Genomic DNA, 24356 nt, shown 5'->3' with positions numbered 1-24356 from the left:
AGACAGGCACCTGCTGAAGGTATCCCTTCATTTTCTGCAGGCTGCTTTGGTGGTTTTCCAAATTTCTAGGTCCAGTTCTGGAGTAAACAGACCAAAATCTGGTCCCACAGCTTTCACAGCTGATATTTTTCCAGATTACAACATTTGTTTGCTTTCTTTGTTAGATGTCCAAGGCTGAATGTTTCTTAGGAGATAACTACCCTTCTTTCTAGAAAAAGCAGGTAATGACTTTATCGCCTCTTGCTAGCAGCCTCTTTCTCCCTGCACAATCAACATAACCACTTCAAACTCACAGCAGCTCTTCTCGAGGCATCCCACATTTATTCCAGACCTGGACAGACCCATGTGCCAAAACACTTGTCTGCCTTTCAGACAAAACCCTGCACGAGCAGCAGCACGAACAGAGGGCTCTCAGGAAACTCCTCTTGTCACAGTAAAGCGTGTCGGATGAGGATCGTCCCCCTCCATGCCCATAAATCCCTCGCTGGCAATTCAGCACTGCTCCGGTATTTTCTCTAAAGAAACTGCTTGTGCGGTAGCACTCCTGTTTCAGTGACAGAGCTCCTACCAGGACGGAGGACCAGAGCCCGAGAAGAAAGCAAGCCTGCACCTCCAGTCGTCCGCGAGAGTTATCCCCACAAAGTGCTGGGAGCACGTTAGCCATAGCTCCAGCTTCTTGGCACAACACACCGACCTTACTCACACCCTTTTTCCGTCATCAGACTGGCCTTGCATTAAGAGATCTGAGCACCAGAACTTTACAACGTACCCTTTGTTCTTTGGAGGTAGAAAGCGTCTCACGATCCCAATTTAAAAGGGCTCTCAGGCTAAGATGATTCGTATCTCCATCTCCTTGCAAGAAATTCTACACTTAATGCTGACAGCCAAAACCTCTTGAGCATGTAAAATGTGACTGTTCTCCCCTAAAGTTTGGTGTCTGTGCATATCATCTTTTGAAGATGCCTCACAAAGTCTTCAAGTTGAGACTAGTCCCACTCAGTACTGGCTTGGACGATCTCTACAGCACAGACTGGAAACCACAAGCTTCACCTTTTACCAGCTTTGCTGACCTAAGGAACTTGACAGTATCCCAGGCTGCATTTAGATGTTTTCCCCAAATCCCTGAATTTATCCTGACTGCCAAGCAGTGTCACTAACAGAAAGATGCTGCCAGAAATGCAAGACGCAACACGTGCAATGTTGGCTCAAAAGCCCTTTGGCTTTGTGGATGCCGTGGCCCAAATCTGTACAGCCTAAATCCCTTCTGACTCAGGTTCCTAACGGCTGTGCACCTTTGAAGACCCACAGCCAGGAAGGACATGTCCAATCCTCATTTTTTTATGTTTGTATAACAAGCCTGCTCGTAAGAGCAACCCTCTGCAGCAGACCGAGCCATGTGGAGGTTATGGTGACACAAGGGAATCTCAGTCTCTGGGGAAAGCCTAGCAATACCACTTCTGAGTAAGACCTGAAAGAGGGGGAGAAAAACCCCAGCCTTAAAAACTTTGGAGTCCTCGGGTGAGCAGCTTCTCTGAACCGAGAGGAAAAATACGGGAGCAGAGGGAAGCAACGAGCCTCTCAGCCTGCAGGCTCTCAGAGCCCGGGACGAACCAGGGCAGTGAAAAGTTTCTGCTGCCGAGAGCTCAGCCAAAGACTTTGGCACACGACGCTCACCCTTACGCAGTCTGCTAACTAAGGAGAATTTCCCGATTCGGGCCTAATTTATGGTACTGTCTCTCTGGCAACGGTGATGCGAGCCTCTCCTCGGCGGTGCTCGGTCAAGTACCGGTGCAAGAAACAAGGCAGGCCGTCCAAACCCCTCCCTGTTATTATCTCATGCTACTAACAGGCTCGATAGTCATCTTTCACGAGGAATATCCTGAAATTGAGGTTTCTGTAGAGTGCTGTGGCCTATAAAGCACGTCTCTGTGCCATCGGTGCAATAAGCCGTGCCTTCCTGGGGGAACAGCACGCTCCTCTGCGACCAGGAGGCTCCCGATGAATAATGTTTTACAAAGGATAATCAGCGAGAAGAGGAGCCTGCTAGCTGCGTGATAAGGGGAGCCTGTTTTTGCATATTACACATACAGAAATTAAAAGTATTTAAGCCTGTTGCATTTACCGTGCTGCACTGGTGGCGAAATTCACGAAGCCCTTTTAACAGCCGAAGGATACTTCAATAGATGAAAGAAACGCCACCAGAAGGCTGAGGAGGGAGACCACCGCCTGAAGGGGAGCGCGGGCTGACCTACCTGTTTCATCCCAGATGAAGGAAAAAAAAGCAAACCGGTGCGAAACAGAGCAGCGGGAGAGCATCAGTGGAGGGTAACACGGACAGCCAGAGCAGCAGCCATTCCACAAGGAACACATTTGCGGCCATCCCGCCGGGAACGCAGCAGGGAGCGTTAGGAGAGCGGCTGGTGCGAGCGACCCCGTTCCTCTCGCGATCATCTCCCCCAGCCCACCCGCCCGGACCCCTGCCCGTGACTTACTGAGCCATCCCACGCTGGGGCTGCGCTGCACTTGCATTTCATCGTCCAACGTGCGGGTCGCGAGGCAGGGCACGGAGCTCTCGAGGGGGCTGCGTGCTTGTACGGTGCAAGCAGGAGACAGTAGCAGCGGCACAGAGGAGGAAGAGAGCAAAGTTGAGAAGTCAAAGAAAAAAAATAAATTAAAAAAAAAAAACAAACGCAAGAAAGAAACGCTCAAGCAATTGCACAAGCAAGCCGGGTAGGAGGCAGAGTGTTTGAACAGTCGCAGTTACACGCAAGTGCACCTTTCGGTATAGTTCGGCAACCAAAGTGGTAAGCCCGCTCACTTGGAGCACGACATCTCCTCCGTAGCTCCACCTTTCAGCGTTCAGTTGGCAGGTCTGGAGCCAGTTTTCCATCCCTGATGTCTAAAATTCAGGCATCTTAGAAGCAGATTTCAAGCACCTGAGTAAGGCAGCTGCAGTGCCCGTTGTGCTCAGCAGTCCCGAGCTGCGGTGCGGTCAGTGAGGATGGCAGACACACAGCGCTTTTGAAAAAAAATCAGGTTACGTCCCTGTAGGAGCCAACTTTGAGCATCCAGAGAGCATCCTGACCACGTACCGCACCCAGGCACGCCAATTTGGGCTTGGAAACGCGTACCATAATCTGCAACGCTGCAAATAATGCAAACAGCTAAATACATCGGTGGGGTTTTTCCAAGCATTCCTTGAAAAATATCTCATTTCTGACTCAAACTTCTCCTGTGCTGGTATTATTCGGCTGATGCCATCATTCAACTTTCTAAAGGGACTGAGGATGCAGTTTGTATGAAAAACATTTAACTGAATAAAGCTGGACTCTAACATGGCATAAAACCTTTAGAGGAGAAAAGTTTTCATCTGTTGCTAGCTATCCTTCTCTCAGTGCATCAGCCAACGCATTGCAGACAGCCTAAGTGTTATTTATTTTAACTCAACTGTTTCCAAACTACGCTGTCAGCACAGCGAAAATAAATAATGTTTGTGAGGTGTTTGGGCAGCGCAGACACCACTCGCATGGTGATGGGTAGCATGCCATTATTTACGGCGGTTAAACACTCACACTTAAACACGTCACAGTTTTCTACAGCCTCTGCCAGCTTGGTTTTAGTACAGTCCGACCACTTCTCTTCCACGCTTTTGCCAAAGGCTCTCGCAGGTGTTAAATTATACAAAATGCTGGCGGGCGGGAAGCTTTTGAACAAAAAAGTCAGATTGCATAGCAAATGTCACCACCGAAGCACTGATAAACATCGATTAGACAGTCCTCAGGCACCTGCATAAGGGACGGTGACCACGATTCTCATTTTATACAGTGGCAAACCCACGGCAGACCTGCGTTACAACCCAGAGGTGTGCCAGCTGGGCAAGGGCTGCTGGAGAGCTGCTAGCGTATACGCGTTATTTATTGCAGGGCTTCACGTCAAGTGCTGCACCCTGTGCCAGGAAAGGACACAAAGAACTCTTAGAAAAGCCAGACAACAAAACAAGACGCACAAAAAACCTGTCAGAAAACCCTGCAGGAGTTCAGTTGAAATGTAAAATCGAAACGTCCTTATTGAACACTTCATACAGCTCAGCGTTCTACCAATAAAGGAAACGAGAAGGGCAGTGTCTTTGTAAGGTAACTTTGAGGAATCACTCGGCACAGCTTTGTCTGCTCGGCATTATTATTTTGATAATCATCTTTTTCCTGCTGAATGGACAGCAAAGGAGTGTTTTGATTGATCCTCCTCCATCCGACGGCACACAAGCAACTACCGCCTTTTGCCCAATTTCTTTCCCAAGAGCAAAAGGATTTCTGAGAAAACATCCTCCCACAAGGATGATCCAAATATCAATCTTTATGACGCAGCCAAGAATAAAAGGCACGCAGCGCACACCTTTGCCGCTGAAACGTTCCGTGCTTCTGCCGATCTGATTGCTACTGGGTCTTATCTTCAAAAAGAGCAGTGCAATGAAAGGAGGGGGCGGAGGATGGCTGTGCTACCAGGGACCACAGAGCCGCGGTCATCCCTGGTGGGGTTTGCCAAGGCAGAGGGAGCTGCCGGAGACGCTCGGAGATCGGTCACGGCGGTTGCGGGGGCGGGAGGTCAGTCACCGTTTCTTAGGTTGCCGAATTTCTGCAGGCATTTTGCGTAACTGCACGGGGCTCAGTCATCTCAGAAGGTGGAAATGAGAAAGCAGCGATAGCCACAGACTGGGGTGCTTTATAGAGAAATCCCCAACAACGCACAACGGAGTGAAAATGCGCTCCTTTTCACAGGCGAAGCCTTAGCGACTTCTGCTCATTTACCTTTTCTCCTGCTTTATGCAAAAAGAGTATCTTAGGACACATCCAGAAGTTTTAATTACGATTAGACATAATCCCAGAACAGGAGTTTATATAAGCTCATCATGAAGCTAAGGAAGGCACAGAAAATTTTAGAGCCCCTAAGATTTAGTTATTTAAGCGCCCTGAAATAACTGAGATACAGGCACCTCAATACTTTTGAGAACCGTGGCCCAGGGGATATTTCCAGATTTCAGATATAACAAATGCCCTTGAAGAAATCTGTCATAATTTAACTTGGGTTTTAAGCCTAACTGCCCTGAAAAAAAAAACCAAGAAGGAAAAATCATGGGCGGAATCCATGCTAATGACATTATGCTAAAGTGTTTCCTAAATAAATGGTTTTGAAAGTAATTTAATACGATTAGGTACCTATCAAGATCATAGGTTCCAAATCAATTGTGATTGCCCAGTAAGAGCCAGTAAGTTGCACAGTATTTTTACACATAACCTACAGCAGGGTCTGCTTCAGCTTCAGCAGAGATGATTTCATTAACAACCCTTAATGAACATACAGTAACCATGCCCATTAAATGCGCAGAGTGCTTTGTAATTTACATCCACGCGTTTTATGGGGAAACTAGAGGTGAGAAGTTCCCCCTTTTAACAGTGGCCGTGAGCGTCAGTCGAGCAGAGAGCCAAGCTGCTTCCCAAAAATACCAGCCCCTAAACCTACTGTGCAGAGGTGAGAAGCAAGCGATGCACAGAGGGGCTGCCGTTCTCAGGAACCCAGCAGCACCATCAATATTGGATGAAAGTTTCACTGACGCCGAAATGAAAGGTAGACACTGAAAGGAAATACCTACCTGGAAAGAAATGCTAGGGAAATTTATGAACGCTTGGGGCTGATGGCACTTTCATTATTGTGATTAGCCATGTCGAGAGACAGCTGCACTCCTGCTGGCCTCATTAAAGTTGAATTTGTCTAAAGGATAAATTCTACCTTTAGAAGCACATGAGAGGCACTCACTGAATTCCAGGGAGCGTGGTATAACTCGATCAAATACATTCTGGAGTTACTTTTTCATTAAAGTCTAAATAATAAATAACAGTAACAACTATTCATGAAGTATTTCCCTTTGTATGTAAGTCTCTCCCCCTCCTGAAGTCTCAAAGCACTTGAGCTGTCAGGGAACATAATGCATCATATATTCTCATAACACATGCACATCCCAGGTGGGGAAACACAGGCAAAACAACACGAAAGGAGTGGCTGAAGGTCAGCCAGCGGGCTAAGCAGAGCCAGGAAAGAATTTCTTGAGAATCAGTCCAACTGAGACAGGACCTACACAGACCCTTCGAACAAGAAAAAAAAAAAAGAAAGAAAAACGAAGTCACCTAGGATCTGAGCAAAGGATGCCCTTAGCCATGAAAAACAAGCAGGGGCTGGAGTGAGAACTTAGACCAACGCCCTTTGTCAGCATCACCCTTCCCAGGATAAGCATGCTGTTATTTTCTCTTTAACCAGCCCTGAAAGTCTAGCTCTGTACAGCGAAGAGACAGGGCTTACCGTCCAAGGTATAGTTAAATAATATACTGAGCGTGATTTACCTTCAAACCCCCTAAGTAAGTTTTAATTTGCCTTTAACACCCTGAGGTTTTGATGGCTCCTCAAGGAGTGACTTTAACTGTGGAAAGGAAGAATTCGACATTCACCAGCTGCTGAAAAAACAGAGGAAGCTGTTACAAGCATACGGTGCAGTAAAAATAGATGCGATACAGAGGTGGAAGGTGGATGCACGCTGTAAACAGCCCATTTTAACCCCTTCAGTTGAGACTTTTGTTGTGTCCGAAGGAGGCACTAAGCACAGCGATGCCATACAGTCAATCCTAAAGGTTTCTTTACATTTCTACACTTTAGGAACTCACTGAGACAGGTACTCGGAATAAAACACTAAACCTGATTACTTGTTCAACTGTAACATCAGAAAAAAGCCTATCGTTGCCCAAACCCAACAGTCAGGAGTCTACCGGCTCGTCTCCCACGCAATATGAGAGTGGTTAGGTCTGAGTGTGGAATCACGAGCGTGCCGTGGGCCAGCCTGGAAACATCTCTCCGTGTTACCGCAACCCTCGGTGTCCCAGTGCCTACCTGTGGGAAAGGGGTTTGGGGCTGCACAAGGTGACTGAAGCACCCAGGCGACACATGCTGAAGACACATCTGTCTCATGTTTTGCCTTCCATACAGCATGGCTACTGTCCAGGACCCTTCTCCTCCTCCTCAAAGCAAACCTCTTCATCTTTTCAAAGGTCCAGAAAGTGTAGTAGTCACGGAGGTGGTAACTGGTATCTACAGATACCACCGCGAATAATGCTTAAGCATTTTACCTGCAGCAGCCGCTCCCTCCTTTTAACAGAAAGCAGATGGCTCCCGTACAAACAGTGGGGAGGACACAATGGAAAGCCCCAGAGCATGTGCTGGAAAGAACATCATTTCGTAATCCCAACCGAAAACAAACGCGAGCGGCTCGCTGGGTGCCCAGCCCTGACCCGACTGAGGCATCCTCCTGGGATCTGAAGTGCCTGGCTGATTCAAGGGCAAAAAACTGAGGCACCGACAAATTTCATACCTGAGGCTAATGGGGAACGAGCAGGGGGGCTTGAGGAGCAACGGTTACCCAATTAGCAAGGTCTCTGCTCAAGGCTTGTGGGAATTTGCAGGCCAAAAGCAAAGCTTGGCGATGCCCAGAAGCACCTTTCCCCTCCCTGGAAGAGGCTCCCCTATCTTCAGCATGTACCAACCACCTCATCTGGCCACGCTGAGCTCCTTCCCCAGAACTGGAATTCCTTTACAGTGCTCTCCAAAGCACAGTCCCTCTCTTTGCTCCATCGGACTCCTGCAGGGATATTCACCAAAAAGCTGCACACCCAGGACACTCCCGTGATTCATGTTATTGCGCCTTTCTGTTATTCGCTTAATCGCTGCATTATTAAGGCACTGGTACACGACAAGATGCATCGTCAAGAGCAATAAATATTCTTCACATGCACATACACATCTGTTGCAAAAGCAAAGGATGCTAAAAAGTAGGAAATATTAATGAAGCATGACAATAGGTTAGGGAGAAACGTTAAGGTGAGTTTTAGAAGCAGAACACAGAAAGCTAAGAGGCCTTAAATGTAGCAAGAAGAAAATAATTTCTTCGCTGGCTTTTGTTTCTGGGTATTTTAAAATGGCAACTTTTCGACAAATTCCCAGTCTGCAACAGGAGGCAGTTGACAGAGCTCCAAGACATGACAATAGGCTTTCTCTTTTTTGATTACCGCTAGTAAGAAGTCTGCAGATCTCAATGTATGGGTAAGCACAGAGTGGCTGCCAAGGCCTCTATAGCTGTCTGCATCCACGCGCGCACACACATTGACAGACACCGCTGTACACATGGCACTATCTACTATGTCATTTTTAGAGAGAAAGCGACATGTTCACAACATAACGCCACAAAACAATTTTAGGATGAATAAAGCAAGATGGAAATCAGCTTTACCCACACTGGACAATGATTGTATGGCAATAAAATGCAAGCTAGGCGTTACTATCACGTAATTTCTGATTACGAGTGCCATCGACACCATCTCTTACAGAAATCGAACGCGCATCAAAGCTTCGTCTCTGCCCAAACGTTTCAGATCGCTGGCCTTTTAGGTTCAGGCACAGTTGGAGTTTTTTGTAAATCTCTCTTTCCTGCCGTCGTTCCTACATCACCTCCTACAGGCCAGCTGCAAGAGCATCTCTCTGCCTTTCCCTGTGCCTCCTGCACCCTGCTGCCCGCCTGCCACCTCCCCTCCTCTCCCACTCAGTCCAGTGAAGATACGGTTAGAGCGATGTGCCACGGCCAAAGCAGCCTTCAGAGCCCACCGCTGACGTGCCATCAGCATGGGTCTCGCTACGCTAATCACGGGTTAGAAAAGCATCGTCAAGGCAACGCAGTTAGTTTTCGGCGGGCAAGTTTGGTGGGTTGCTTTAAAAGGGAAGGCTATAGCCAGTTAGCCTCTGCATTACCATTATCGGGGTTGGTAAACATCCTACTTGCACTGGAGACGGTCTTTCCAATGTCAGCCAGAGAGCGCAGGTTGGATTTCTTGGTCTGGTGCCGGTGCTTCCTGAGCAGCGTGTAGGTGACTTTGTCCTTCAGTTCCGATTTCAGAAGCCCCGTCTCGATCTGATTGTCAACGATCATTTCTGTCGCACGCAAAGAAAGGGGTGAGGGAGATGAGAGGACAATTAATCACAAAGCACAGAACTCAGCTGCATCAAGGGAGAGCAGGGGGAGAGAGAGGGATCATTCTCACCCTACCTTTTTGAAGGATTTCCTTCCCATCTCAAAACCACCACCGGATTTCACCATTTTATTTTCAATGGGATCCTCTGTTAGACATTTCTTTTGAAATGGAACGTAAGCACTTCCATCCAGCAAACCCCATCAGCCACCGACACGTACCTATTGCACCGAGACTCCCTTCTGTTATTTTCGTACATGCCACTGGAGCCTATTTCAAATCCACTGTACCCAGGATAAGATGGTTCTCAGTTCAGAAAGGGAATCTGCTCTGACCCTGTATTTTTGTGAAGAAGCTGCAACTACACTGCAAGTTCCAGTATGCTCCCAAACATAACATGGTAAAACTTCCATCAGATTCAACAAGGCCTGAGTTCACCTCGCAGGCCCCAGTAAAACCTAATCTAACAACAGGAAAAAGTCCTGGAGATGAGTAACTAATTAAATCACTCACTCTCAGAACTGAAGTAAAATGACGGCAACTACAAAAGGCAGAACTTGCTCCAATTGTCACAGGATGTGTTATGCGGCTTTGCTTTTAACTGAATCAGCACGAAAAAAGGCTCCCAGCCCACTGCAAAGACTTCTCACTTTCCATCAAATCTCTCCTTTCTGCTCCCCTATCCCAGAGGAGAAAGAAAAAAAAAAACGGTAGCCAAATTTATTAAGAATCTCTATTGTGCGTTAAATCTCACATTAAGTTGTTCCCTTGATTATTTCAGTTAACGTGCTGTCCCCCAGGGGAAAGTGGCAGCTCTTATTTGTCTACCGGTAACTTTTATTTGTGCTAATAATAAAAGTTATGGGAAAGGGGAGGCAGAACATGCATCACATTTGCTAACTCAGTGAGTCAGAAAGTCATCCTCTGTACGCTGCCCAAAAAATTAATGTCTCTTCAAATCACTAGGGCAAAAAGCCTAGTTCTTCCACCCAAACTCAGAAAGGGCTGATTATATATACATGCATGTAGGTATGGTTACACAAAATGTTTGGCAAAAGGTTTATTTTTGTAAAGTAAGCTTTTGTTGTTCCTATTTTTTGTTAGTGATTTTTGGAATACTTCCTTCAGAACAACATGTCTGTCTTCATCAGGTTTATCCTTCTCCATCTGGCAAGTATTTCTTCCTTTCCATGTTTCTGATACAACACAAATCAACAAAGAGAGCTCCCTGAGTTTTCCTTTCCTGTGCGTCACTACTAGACACCAACCAAGCGATGATGATTAAATAATTCTGGAAACCACGTCTGCAGGCTTCTTGGACATCCCTATCTAACTGATTAAGGACCTGGACCAGCAAAAATACCCCACTCAGGACAGTGGTACAGCAAGAGCAGCTACTGATTTGTAATTTAATCTCCCAGGAATTTGATTTAATTTGGGTGTTGAAGAAGGATATTGAAGGTGACATCTTGAAGCAACTTCAAAAAGAAATTTAATGTTTGAGGGTTAAAGTTGCGGACCACTGACATCAGCGGGTATCTTCTGAAGCACGTTCAGCTTCAGCATAAAACTTCAGATGTTTTCGGTGGTGTTTTTTTAAACTTTGCAAAGCTGTGCATTTGGATGCACAGACACTAAAATAAAGGAGGATAAATGCCACCATAAGCACCTACAAAACAGCTCAAAACTCTGTAGATAACGTCAGAGGCAGCTTTTGTAATTCCAAGTCTTACAAACTAGTGCGACACCTGATATCTGATCATTTCATGCCAGGACAATTTTGAGCCTGCTTCCCGAGATTATAATTCAAAGCACTGAGTTCTGTGGGGCTTTTATTTCATTTTGCTCTTCTACACCTCTTCACATAATGGCTTCTAAACTCAGCGTTTTGGCACAATGTACCTCCGCTGAACGGCTCGCTTCAAAAATTTATTTTTGTAAGCCTCCTCGCACGTCACCGGGAACACGGTATAGCTCTCAGCAATGTCACGGAGCGTCATCCCGGGCCACAGCTATTTTGACTGCAAAAACCACTGCCATCCTGTTCAGCAGAGCGAAGCATCGGCTGGCACTGTGGCTGCTCCTCACTCTCCTTTGCCGGAGGGCAGCAGCCCACCCTAAGCAGACCCTCACCTGCCTTCGGTGGCCCACCCCGGGACCTCACCCGAAAGCAGCCCGTGGTCCGACCGCGTGGGCCAAAAACTGCAGTCTTTCTGCCCAAAGCGGTACTTGCCGGGCATCTCTGTCCCGAGAGAGCTGGCCTTTTATGTGCTACGTTTCTGGTAGTGAACATAAATTAAGTGAGTGTATGCTATTGCTTTCACACACACGTAGCGATATCCTAGGATATAACTGAGGATATGTACTTCAGGATCCAAATGGTTCTATATATGATCACCAAAAAACAGTTCAGGGTAAGCACTAATTATCCCTGAAGTCAGTTCTTTTACTCTTCTTCCTGAATTGAGAAGAACTCCTTTCCTTTATCTGTTATCCTTTCTGCATGTACTTTCTAGTCTTCCCTGTTATTCCTTGGAGGATTATTTCTTTATTTTCCTCATTTACTGAAAAAGCAGTGCTTTTTCATTAAAACCATCGGTGAAACCACAATCAGGGTTAATAAAAATTTGTAGGGAAAGGCTGAGGGAAAGAGCCAGGGCAGCTTTACTTACCCACCACCTGCGGGAGAGAAGAGGCCTCCATATCCAGCATTATCGAGCCTTTCTCGATACACGTCCTTAACTCAAACAAGCTGTGCAGGGACAAGGTGGCCACGTGAGGTTTGCTCCATCGCTCCCCACCTTGTTCTACCTTCTCCTCAAACTTGATCCACCTGCGAGAGGGCAGAGCAAACGAGACGGCGTTAAAGCTGTCGGCTCCTTGCGGACACCCACCTCCGAAAGAAGCGAGACAGCTGAAGGGTCGCGGCATACCGACAAGTCCAAGCCCACGCGTCTTCCCACGCGTCTCCGAGGCCGCGAATCCATGATCAAGTTGCAAAGGCTTAATGAATTGGTATGCGTCAGCTGAGCGGTGATAATGCTCTGCCTGCTTGTAAGCTATTGCAAATGTCAGGTAAAACACGTTATCTTCGATAGCTTTCACCAAGACTTAAACTAACGCCCTTTAGCTGGTGTTTGCTCCAGGACAAGAGCACGGAGGCAGCTTCAGCTTCATCCCCTCCCCAGTTCGCCCACCCAGTCCCTAACCCGACGCCGCATCAAACCAACCACGGCAGCTCGACCGCCGCTTCGCCGGACCCAACGGAGAGAAAGTCAGGTAACTGCGTTCACCCTGAAATAATCTCAGGTGAGAAGGGCTGAGCACCACAGCTCCACAAAAAGGATGGGGGGGAAGGAAATGAAATCAGCATTTCTGGAAATAAGGTGACTTGTATTCAAGTATTCAAATCCAGACAATAAAACCCGAAAACTTCAGCCACTGCCAAAGCTCAGCAGCACCGAATAATCCTGCCCCGCGCCCACAGGCTGGCACGAGGCGAAGAGCGGAGGAGAGGAGCACATCCCCACCACATCGCAAGACGTTCTTAGCAGAACAAGTGAGGCACCAAAGGAAAAGACACAAATTCAGCGGCTCGCTCTCCCCCTCCGCTCTCTAGCTGTTGTTTAATGATTCAACAAAGCAGGTCTGGAAAAAAAACCCAAAAAGCTCATCTCTAGTTGAAGATTAGAGCAAAGGTTAAAACCTTTTCTGTCCAAAATACTCTTTACAGCCTAAACCCGTGTCCCAGCAGCAGGCGAGCAGGTCTCACCCCCCCGAGCGGTGGGCTGCAGCCCACCTCCACCTCCAGGCTGGACCCTGCCCTGGAGATTTCACCCAGCTCCTACCTTCGCTGCGCCAGGAAAAGGAAAAAAAAAAAATGCCACAGGCTATTTTTCCTTTACTGCAGCACCCAGCGAGGGCTTTGGTAGAAGCTCGGAGCGCAGGAAAAGGAAGGTGTTTTAAGAACGTCTAATTGCAAAGCAGAAGTGCTTCTTAGTCCCGTCTTGAGACGCTGTTTTAATGTATGTGGAAAATGAAAATTCCAGTGACTAATATAAGGGGATTATTAAGACAAAAAACACACACGTAAAGGTAAGGAAGCTCATGAATTGGTTCAAAAGAATATTACTAACACCAAGTGAAATTATATTTAATCCTGAAAAATGTATTACTTGAGGATTAATCAATTATGCTTTTCCATTGCAATAATCTCCTCTTGAGACTTTTTTCTTTTAAAGCTGCTTTTTAACTCAAGCTAAAGGACTGAGTTTGATCTCAAATTAATAAGGTTTAGTTCACAAAATCTAGGTACTTCTTAGGACACCTACGGGACACGGGCGGCTGCAAAGCTGTGAATTTCAAAGGCTGTATGTTATGTGTGACTGAGATGCAGTTTACCCTGCAACAGCATAAAGGCTGCAAATTACAAAGTGTTTGTCTTTTCAGTGAAAGCATATTATTCACGGCTATCAATATTTGCTATCTGTTTACTTTTCTCACTACAATACACAATACAAATACAATAAAACAAATATTAACTTGCAAACCTGTTTGAACTATCACCTGCTCTCTTCAGCGCAGTCCCTAAAATAACTCTTTTCCTAGGGAGGGGTCATACCCCTCCGTTTCAATGGGAATTCGTTGTCGGCGAGCTGCCTTCCAAACACCCCGAAGCAGCTTTAGACACTTGGTTCTTAAGTCCCCTCCGAAGCCCTGGTGCACACCAGCTCCTACGCAAACCAACGTTAGTACTCAGTTAAGCAAAGCTAGCCACGTGGCTTTCCATACATTTAACAAATGCCTTGGTCTTTATGCTGGTATTTTATTTTTTTTTACAAAACCTGCTTCTGCAGGACGGCTTGCTCGCAACTAGAAAGTTGCATGGGCAGCTGCCGAACACAGGAAAAAATTGCCGGACTTTCAGGGTGGAGAGGGCAAAAGAGACAGCCGCAGGGTTAATGCTTCCTATCGCGTGAATTTAGAATTGTACGGCTCTCAACAGAGCTTCCCGGGCGTTGAAAGCAATGCTGTCTGCAGCCTAGCTGCAACGTACTGTTTCAGGGCAAAAGATTATCTCCGCTGTTAGTTGAGAAAACAAACAATCAAATTACCTTCCTCATCTCCATTCCCCTCTGTTCATGACATCTGCATATTCTTCCTGTCTGCCAGCTGTACTTCACTTGCAATAGCTCATAAACATTCCTGTGACCACATTAGAGAAGCACCAAGGTATGACATACAACACCCACGTTCTGTTATGCCTCTTGGGCCCTGGAAACTACGCTGACGGCTCCGGCGAGGCTCTCCTGGCACCGGGGACTTCTGAATTCAGGTAACTATCAGCGTCGTCGCTCCAAAGGGCTGACACTTATGAGAAATATCTGCCACTAGCGCACTTGGTTGCCTCCAGAATTACACCCTGCACTTCAAACGCGTGTCCGGGAGCCCACGGTATAGTCAGTGTATGCATACTCTGAAGACAGCTAGCATCTCTGCTAACCAAGGTGCAGGAGCCTTTTTTTTTTTCATTTTAGAGCTTCAGAAAGCATTGCGTAAAAGGCGTGTTAATATTACAATGTGTAAAAGGGTGAAGGATATAAATGTACTGCCTGACAGAGCTAATATAGTAAAAAAAGACCCTAACAGAAGATTAAAAAAACCCTATCCACCATCCCACAGTCCTTTCACTCCTTTTCTCTGTAATCCCATGACCTTTCTACCATCTCCCTGCCTTGTAGAATGACAATCCCCACACTGTGCTGGACACATTTTGGTCCCCAAGCGTACTGTACTGAGCCTCAAAATAGACTGGTAGCCTCCAGATGCTTCAGGTCTTTTCCTTCCCCTAGTTCACTCTGTCTCCTGTAACTACCGCTGAAATGCAAACATTCACAGCTTAGTGCAAGAACCTGTCCATCCGCACCACGTAAATCCATTACGAGCGCCAACAAAATGAACAAGGAGCACCCAGTGGCCCAGCTCTTCAGGTTACCTTTTAACAGCAATAAACCTTCCCTTTTACTGCTTCTATTTCTAATGCATTTACAGGGCTTTGCTGTGAAACCCGGCATACACTAAGGATGTTTTTCCAAAACGGCCCAACACCGTGACGTGCTAACAGGCAACAGGACCGCGCAAAGGAGCGTGACATCCTCGAGCCGTGGTCACGGGCTGATCTCACCTACTGTCAGAAACGTCACCGTGGACGGGGGACAACTATAGCCCATTTATACCGGGGTTGCAACACAGACGGCTGAACTCATATGAATCAAGAACCAGGATGGGCAACTAAAGGTCCTCTTCTGGAAACATCTTGTAATCGGTAGCTTTAAGGTTCCTGCCAGAAATTTTCCGTGACATGTACCGGTTATTTTTCTATTGACCAGAACGGCTCTGGAAGGGACGGTATTATTTGCTAAACCCTTTTAACATAAACACCTGCCTGAGAGATTCCGCAGAGCTGGCAGCTCCTCTGCCCGCCGAAGCGCAGAGCTAGCCAGCTCCGGCTGCTCTGTCCCGCGGTAGGAGCCGCTCCGTAGCTTACAGCAGGTTTTGTTGGGCAAGATTAAGGCATTTCAGGAAGATACCGAAAAATCCTGAACGATCATACGCTACGCGAGATCGCTATCAACAAAATAGCATGCGAGTCAGGAGGTCGGGCCACATTTAGGAATTACAGGGTGCCTCAACAGGGTGCTTAAGGCATGTAACCTATACATGTATCCTTAAAGAGAGAGAATCATAGACACAGCTCCACCTAGCACTTCTACCAAAGATGTGTGAAAACACAGAAAACCAGAAATCATTTGCCAGAGGAGAAGACAGCCTCCCTTTTTTTCTGCAGGCATACCCCACAGTAAGGTCCCTCGAACGTAAGAGCAGAAGGCTCCTGACAAACATCCCTCAAGAAATAGCAGTGCTTTCTGATCTGTCATGCAGGACACGGGGCGTCTTTCTTCTGGTGGCTGACATTTATGGACTTACGGAAAACAGAGCTTCACAATATTCATACTGTAAAGGAGAGGGTGAAGAGACTGCTCAATAAGAAATAACCACACTAAGGTCTGAATCGTGAAAAAGCTTTAACAAATTGTCATTAAAACCCCTGCCCAAAGACCTGTGCCTGGACAGAGGAAAGCATAATTTGCTGTAAAAAGCAGAGGTGGGCGGTAGAGATGACAAAATGCAAGTATTGAACCAATGATAAGAGGAAAGAAAAGCAATAAAGGGAGAAAAGGATGACCAACAAAGTAAGAAGTTAAAGAGTAAAAGGTGAAAAGTCTTTAAACAGGCTCTCCAAGTGACCAACAAGTAAAAATAAAGATAAGGGGGTAGAGGGGTAGGCGGTGGAGCGGTTCATTAAATCGCAGGTAAAGAAGATTAAGGTAACCAAACAACATGGGCTAACTATGAGCACAGTAGGTGCCCTTTAAGACTGGAAGGTGGGGAAAGAGCTTAGCCCAGCCACAATAAAGGAAAACGAAAAGCCCCAAGTTAAGCAAGGGGGATTGGGAATAGGGAAGGTAGAGCCCCAGACTGCTCGCTGGCTGGGTGAGCACCTCTTTCTAGTGGGACTTTTCAGGCCTTCACAGCAACCAGACTGCAATTAGGGGTTTACCTTTCAAGGCAAACCCAAGAAAAATATTTTTACTGTATAAAAAAAATTAAAACTTTTTAAGGCCAGAGGCTAAACAGCAGCCTTTAGATCACGAGTCCAATCCAATGGCTCTTTTGGTGGTGTTCAGAAATAAACCGTATGTAACTTCTGTCATCCAGATCAAAAAAACATGCCAGTTTCTTGGCATGGTTTTTTGACCACGGTTTTGGCACGTTTTTTTGACCAAACCAACAGCAGCATCAAAGAAACAGGCAGAGAACCTAACCAAGAAACTCAAAGAGGGCAACCCAATCCAGCATTTAACACACACCTTGAATAATTTCCTCAAAACAAAAAACCTTTAGGTTTTTTTGCCTATTTAAATCAAATTTCATCAGTAACTCGCTAGGAGAGGGACACAACCAAAATTTCCCAACTTGTGGGGTGCAGTGGGGTCAGGCTCAAATCTACTTTTGGGCATTAGAATTGAAGTAGCTTTGACAAACCTGCAGAACCTTTATTCAGGCGCCGACTTCTGACAACTCTGGCCAAGACACTGTCATTCTTTGCAAAGCACAGATATGCCCATACGTCTGTTGGCTCTCCATAGGCAAACCATTCAAATAAATCTGGCACTCTGTTTCTTTCTAGTTTTTGTTTTAAAGGAATACTTCAACACATCCTCAAATTCTCTCATTTATCAAAGAAAGGTAACTTGAACTATACAGGCTCCTTTCTGTGGATTCCCCAAGCGACCCTGTAGCAGATACTACCCCAACTGAACGTTAAAATGGGATTTCCCACGGGGGTCCAGTGCAGCTGCCCTTCCCTTCGGGGGTAAAGGAGAACCAACTCACCTTGCAGTCTCCTTCCATTCCATCTCTTGTCCATCGACGGCCAGAAGCTCATCCAGCTCTGTGAAGAGCTGCGGGGGTGCCGGGCTGTCATCTTCCTCTCCGAGGATGAAGCGGATGCGTTCGGCAGCGGGGGAGACTGCAGAGGTGAAAATACTGCGGTTAACGGCCTGAGAGATGACCAGGGACGTGCGGCTCCTCTCCTTCCCCTTCTCCCCAAAGCCATTCAGCTGTTTCTCCAGGCTGTCTTTTCCATCTGACATCCTAGTCGCTGCGGACGGAGGGGCGTGCGCGAGGGTACGTCTATCTCCCTCTCTCCCCTTCCTTGCCTCTCGCTTAACTTCTTGAAAGTTCAAGCTGGGAGTAAAGTTCAGGAAAACTTGCCTCTTCCTACAGTCCTTAACTATGTTACAGCAATTTGCAGCCCTTGTAAAAAAAGCGCTATCAAGCTCAAAACCAATATGCTCTATGGTGCGTGCCCAAGGACCTTTCGTACTCTGATCAGCTGAGATCCTTCGCCCCCTTTTTTATATGACGTAAAACCGGTTTCAGCCAAACTATTTTGGGGCTTGCTGGGACAGCATCCCATGGCTGGCTTTCCCCTCCCTGCCACCAAGGCTGGGGCTCCCATTGGCCTGCAAGGCAGGCTGGAACCTCCCCAGACCTACTGCTGGAAAACACAGGAATATTTAACAGAAAGATTCTCTCATCTATACATGAAGAATGCGACCCAATGCATTTAGTCAGGCACCAATGCACTGAAAAAAAACACTGGGAAAAGACTGCCCATTTAGGTAAAAGAAACGACGTTCAACACATGCTCTCTTGATAGTGCAAGCAAAGTTCATTTGCATTATTAGCTCAAGAAAAATTGGCAGCAACCCCTTCCTGATCGAGAAACAGGCACAATTCAAAATTAAAACCCGAGAACATCGCTGTCCACATCCCGAGACCTAAGGGCATCTCCCAAAGGCAACTGGAGCTCATGCCACAAGAGTCACCTTGCTGGAGGACTTCTTGGGATCTACAGTTTTTCCCTGATCATATCACCTTGAAACGAAGGTGTGATCACGTGAAATTTTAAGACAGACATCCCTTCTGCTGAATGTTTATTAGCATTAGAGTTAAACAGCAGACTATGAACTTTGAACGGTTCTGCTAAAAACTCCTTTCTTTTCAAAAGATCAGCTGTCTGTCTGTTGCAAAATAATTAATTACACCAGGTGTCCAATCACCATTGATTTTTCCAGGGTAAACAAAGTCTCAATTTGTAATGTGAAAAAAGGAACCAGTAGGAGACATGCCCTTTCCTCCCTTCCCCCACCTCTTTTTTTTAATGAACCCTTCGTAGCTTTCTTCTTAAATTACTCAGAAAAAGTTGAGGCAAATTAATTTCTTCATCAGTTAGGGTGATGACGCTTTCGTAACATAAACTGGATTTCTTTTCTATCTACCTATTGCCCTTGCAATTCCCTGGGCATCCAAGCACATCGCCCCGCACCGGCTGTGCAGCTCAGGCGGGAGGGATAAGAACGCCGCGAGCCACGCGTCTGGAAAACCCTGCGGCGCTCAGGCCAGGACGGTATCGAGAATACAGGCTGTTGGGCACCCTAACACCTACCACTCTTTTGGCTTTGAATGTTTACAGAGGAGCCACGTGTCCCTTCTTTAACATCCCAACCCAGCACCAGAGAAGGCACCCTCTGAAGAGGTCTTCGGAGTCCTGCACGTCCTGCTAAGCGGGCTGGAAAGCGATTTCTTTCTCTCGCTGAAGCGGGAGCAGGGACATTTACACGCTCCTCCTTTCTCCTTTCACAAAGTCCTCGGCAGCGTTGCCTTTCATCACAGAAACGCAATCTCATTAAGAAAATCTACAGAAGCCCTGACCGTCCCTTTGTACGGAGCGTAACAGTCCAGCCTCCCTACCTGCCACCTAGGTAGCGTCTCACCGCTCCTTTCCCAAGCTCAGCATTTCAAGGGTGCCGTTCCAAAATCACCCTTACCTTAACCACGACTGTCTCAGAACCTGTGCTTCAGCAGCCTTCCGACACAGGCCAACTGGTCTGTGCCGCTGCCGCTACATCACGTCAGCCACGCGTCCCTCATCCTTCAGTAAAATTCCCAGACTGGCTACGCAAAGGCTTTTGCGTTTCCCATCAGTCCTTCCTTTGAGAAAATCCATCACCTCCCACAAAAACAAAAGCTTTCCTTTGATACGCTCCTAACAGGAGGGGAAAATATTGCTGAGCTGAATTTACAGACATTTAGTTATAGAAAAATACACATTAACCCTCTTGGTAATAAGCACTTTTATATAACCACTAGTTTCTACAGAATTTATCTTTCTTCTCAGATATACTTCTCAGAATCTGTGAGGTGCATAATGAGTATTTGATTATTTGACTCGGATGAAACAGATGCACTTCACAGAACAGTTCCAAAATATATCTGCAAACACGTAACTTTATGCATGAAAATTGTCCTTGCAATTATGAAAGCAATTTGGACTAAAAATCTGCATCTAAAACACATTTGAAACAACCATTAGTATAAATAATTAAGATTATCCCATTCTAAAAATGCAATTAGGTGTAACACTTAAGCTCATCTTTATACAGTCAGCCCCAATCAACCACCGGTGCCAGAAGCTTGTGCTGAAACCAATGCACCCGAGCATCAGGGCACAGGGTTCAATTTCTCGCCCATGCTTCAGGGCAGAGATCTCTCCCTAGGTGTACATAGGAAAAAATACCTATTCAAATAGAGGCCAAAGATTCAGCTAAGGCCTTTAAATACAGAGAATTAAAAGACGATGCCTGGCCAAAAGAACACAAACCAGTTTATTGCGTGAGCCCGCAGACTTCCACGAGCTACTTCCTCATCTTCCCTTAACTGGTTTGAATTCTGCTGCAGACCACCGCCGTCAAGCCATTGCCGCTCTCCAGCCGTTTGGTGGTTTCACAGCGGTGGAAAGAGCCTGGGGGACTTAAGCTGGACGACTACAGCTCGTGGCTGATGGTGTCTGAACTCTGCTGTCATCCTCCAGATGAAGAGCAAGACCTGCTGGCAGAGTACCCGCAACACGCGTGTTCCATCACCTTCCCTCTCAATCTGCGCTAATGGCTCCCAATACACCTTTATATTCTGAACAGAATTTAAATAGCACGCCTAGAAAAGCAATAAAATCAATTTACATCCTATCGCTTCAAAAAGCAACGTGGAGCACAGCAAGCGGTTGCTGCACGGAGGAGCCTGTAAGAGAAGTGACTGTAGAGCTTCTAGAGCTGCTGAAGGCATCGGTTGCAGCCGATGGGAAAATTACCTCTTTTCAGTCATTTTGACGTGGTTTTATTACAGGGAAGTGTTACCCTGATACTCGATCCCATAACATGAGAACTCCACAACCACCCACAACATTTTGCTCACTGAACTGCATCACGAGAGGAATTACAGAAATGCTCCCACCGAACCTGGACGTGCATCACACGTCACCCCTTCTTTCTTTTCTTCCTTCTTTTGTTTTTTGCTAATTTCCTATTAGCTGCATTTAGCACAGATGATGAGGTTCAAAATCCAATTAAGGAATTTGCTGGGTCACAGGTCTCCTATGGCTTGCTTTACCACATGTTCTTTATTGCGATTTTCTAGGTTAATGGGCCGTTTATGGGTTGTTTATGTGCTCTCTTTAGCAAGGAGAACATATTTTCATCTTAATCTCCGGAGCGAACACTGTGTGCTCAGCGCGGGGCGTACAGCCGAGTATCAGGCTTAAGACCCGGAGAGCAATTAACCTGGGGGCTGAACTCTGCAGACCTCCCCCTGCCCGACCTTTGAGCACCAACCCCGCCAGCCTGCCCCAGCCTTGACCATCACCTTCGCTTCTACCTAACCCGTCCAGTTTAGGAGCTGCTGGAACCAGCACCATTCACGACAGGGTCGGCTGCCACCGCTGCTAAGTCTTTTTCATGTTATTTTCCTTGCCGTCTCATTCAAGAAACAACCTGATGATCAACAGACATATGTAGCAGATATAATGCTAATCCATGGATTTAGATGGCTAGGATTATATTTTCTCCTGAATGGGAGAGGAATTAAGGTATTAATTGCAGATGGTAAAATGCTCCAACGGAACATTTAATCAGAGGAATTGCCATCCGTAAGCGACACCTCTTACCTCCCCCTTCCCTTTCCTGTTCTTGTGTTCAGTCACAAGCGGTCCATGAGGCGGCTTATAAAATACATCACTTGCAGAACCGAATGAACACATCAGCAGTTTCTCCGAGTTCAGTTCAGGCCAATTACGAGTACAATTTATACCCTCGGGTTCCCAAAGGCAAAATCAATCTCCATCAACAGAGAGAAATCTCAGGGAGCTCAGAAATAGAGAGAGACACATTCTAGCACGACAACCTCAAATCAGCCGCGGCTGAACTTCCCAGCCCGACATCGGTCCCACTCCTGCCATCGCCGGCTCCGGCGGGGAGCCCTCCCTCGCCACCCGGCGCGATGGAAGAGCAGGCGCGGTGCCTGCGGTGCTCCCTGCCACGCACGGCAATGCCAGGGGGCTTCGCGGTGTTGGCGAGTATCCTAAAGTCACCTCCTGCTTCAGCGCCAACTTACGAGTGCCTCGCTTGTCGTGGGTGGAAGATGGTTACAGCCCGGCTCTCCCGGTCTACAACGCTGCCTTGGGATGGGGGGACGACAACCCATTTGTGTCGGCGTACAGGTAAAACAGCCTCTCCTCCAATCGACCAACACCGTTTTCCTCCTGTTTTTTCAGCCTGCTCTTACCAATGACACTTCTAAATACCCTTGGGACCTGCACCTCAGTCAACCGTTTCCTCCATTCAAGGCCAAAGAGACCATCGAACGTCAAGTTCTCTGTTACTTGGAAGTACATCGGCAGCTACAAAAATCCCCGAGAGACTGGTGTAAATCCTTCCTCAAAGCCAGCGGTAACATTATCAAGGAAGGCAATTTGTCAAACGTGCTTTCCAAATACGCTTATTAAAATAGGACATGATTATACTCCCATTAATTTCCGGGGTTGCCCTCACTTAGCCAAAACTCGGTTCAAATCCATCTGAAGTCAGAGCGAACTCCTTAAGTTTAACACCTGTGCAGGCACTTTTATCAAATTTAAAGTCATTCTCTTTCCAGTTTAGCTGACTTCACTTCCAAAATTAATCCATTACCCAAAGCAATTTTAATTGTGTGTTAATGTCGATACAAGACCTTATGCAGTTTAATCATTTCCCTTAAGATGTATACCTTTGATCAATCACCATCCATTTTCCTGACCCTTCTTGTATAGACAAGCCCCAAATTTCGAGCGTTTTTAGATGTAATTCGAGGCCCTATGTGGGGTAAGTTTCTGCTAAGGATAACTGATGACAAAACCCCATGCTCCAGCCAGCATTAGCGATGAGAGCAGCAAACCAGGCAGTTTTACTCTTCTAATTCCCGTGACAGGAACAACCCCTTCTCTGTCTAGGCTTCAAGGCTTGCAGATCACAAACAGTGAAACACAAGCACAGAACTCTGCAGACTACAGACAGTGCAAAACTGCTCCGAAGGACAGAAGACTAGAAAAAAACATTGCAGCTCACTTGAATTTTGATTCTCCCTTCGTACAACTTCCAGCCGCGGGGCAGACTGTGGACACTTACTATCTCCCCTTGATCCCCTTTCACAACAGGGATGTCATCAGAAGCAGCAGTAACCTGGGCCAGCGCTGATTACACATCGCTGATAAGACCAGAAAATTCACGCTATCTTGATTTGGCAGTGAGACTCTTGCTCTGCATCTACCTGGCTTGATTAATATAGGCAAGAGCTAGTTCAGTTACTCAGTTTTGCAAAAACTGCGGAGGAAAGCTTCTTGATCAAGACCAGGGTAAGATCTGAGTAAGAATGCGTGACGAGACATAAAAGCACCGTCTAAAAGCAAGCAGGGAAGGCTTTTACGGCTCACAGTTCTACCAGCTTCCTTGAAAGACTAACCCAAACGGAGTGACACCCAAAACCAGGAGTCACTAAAAATCAGCATCTTGGACATCTTCGCCGGTTCATGTGCGGCATCTGACACACCAAGCCAAGGCCACAGGGTAAGGCAAAGGATGCGCTCTCAGTTTATGAGCAATACTGTTCAGTATTTCTGGAGCACTGCTCCCGTTAGGGCACGGTGCATAGCCTCTCCGCGCTATTCTTGCACCTTTGTAGGTAAGAACTGTTATTCCCGTTACAGAAGAGATAACGATCAAATTAGGTAATACCGATTTCTGCAGAACAACCCAGGTGAAAACTGATTTCCTGATTTCCCCAAGTGCTCTATCAAGTGAAAGCATCCTTCACCGCCACTGCAGAAGTCAACTGCACGAAGATTTATGCGTGACATCTGCTTCCCAGAGATGCTTGCGCCCGAAAAAGTTGCTCAGTGACGTCACATGGGGCCTTTCCCAGGGTCTCGCAGAACCCACCTCTGGACAATCAACTCTCCGGCTAATCACTCTAAGCACACCTGAGGGTTTCTTTTTTTCTTATTTTGTTTCTCTTCTTAGAGCGAAAAACGGCTACTTTTTGACCCTGCGCTCGGTGCTGGCTGGTTGTAAGGCAGATTAGACGTGTCCGCAGGCAGGGCTGGCAGCCTGCAGGGAACACTCACCGCGCTACCCAGATCTCATCCTGGGCCATTTCTTTCACGACTATGGGGTGCAGAAGCAGAGAACGCTATTCAAGCTGCTTGATCCACCTTGAAGCAAATATCCCCCATCCCTTGATCGTGACCCTTTCCAGCACATAATGAATAGCATTGACTGCCTCTTGAATAATCCATTTTTTTGC

At 46.7% G+C, this 24356-nt stretch overlaps 1 protein-coding gene across 15 annotated transcripts in view; it reads right to left on the bottom strand.

Moving 5' to 3' along the window:
- Positions 1-24356, bottom strand: part of SLC4A4 (solute carrier family 4 member 4) — a 235429-nt gene that overhangs the window by 75805 nt on the left and 135268 nt on the right. For 10 of the 15 annotated variants that reach the window (XM_069778238.1, XM_069778197.1, XM_069778216.1 and 7 more), the window contains 4 exons: positions 17517-17652; positions 11732-11892; positions 8842-9021; positions 2493-2588 (listed from right to left, as the gene is read on the bottom strand). In XM_069778238.1, the coding sequence (XP_069634339.1) occupies positions 2493-2588; positions 8842-9021; positions 11732-11892; positions 17517-17652 (573 nt within the window). The remainder of the gene's footprint in view (positions 1-2492; positions 2589-8841; positions 9022-11731; positions 11893-17516; positions 17653-24356) is intronic. The other 5 variants (XM_069778207.1, XM_069778254.1, XM_069778248.1 and 2 more) reach the window with 3 other exon arrangements.

This window comes from Haliaeetus albicilla, chromosome 1 (assembly GCF_947461875.1).
Source record: "Haliaeetus albicilla chromosome 1, bHalAlb1.1, whole genome shotgun sequence".
Taxonomy (NCBI): domain Eukaryota; kingdom Metazoa; phylum Chordata; class Aves; order Accipitriformes; family Accipitridae; genus Haliaeetus; species Haliaeetus albicilla.
The sequence above is the reverse complement of the archived record's forward strand: the minus strand, read 5'-3'. Positions and strand labels throughout refer to the sequence as shown.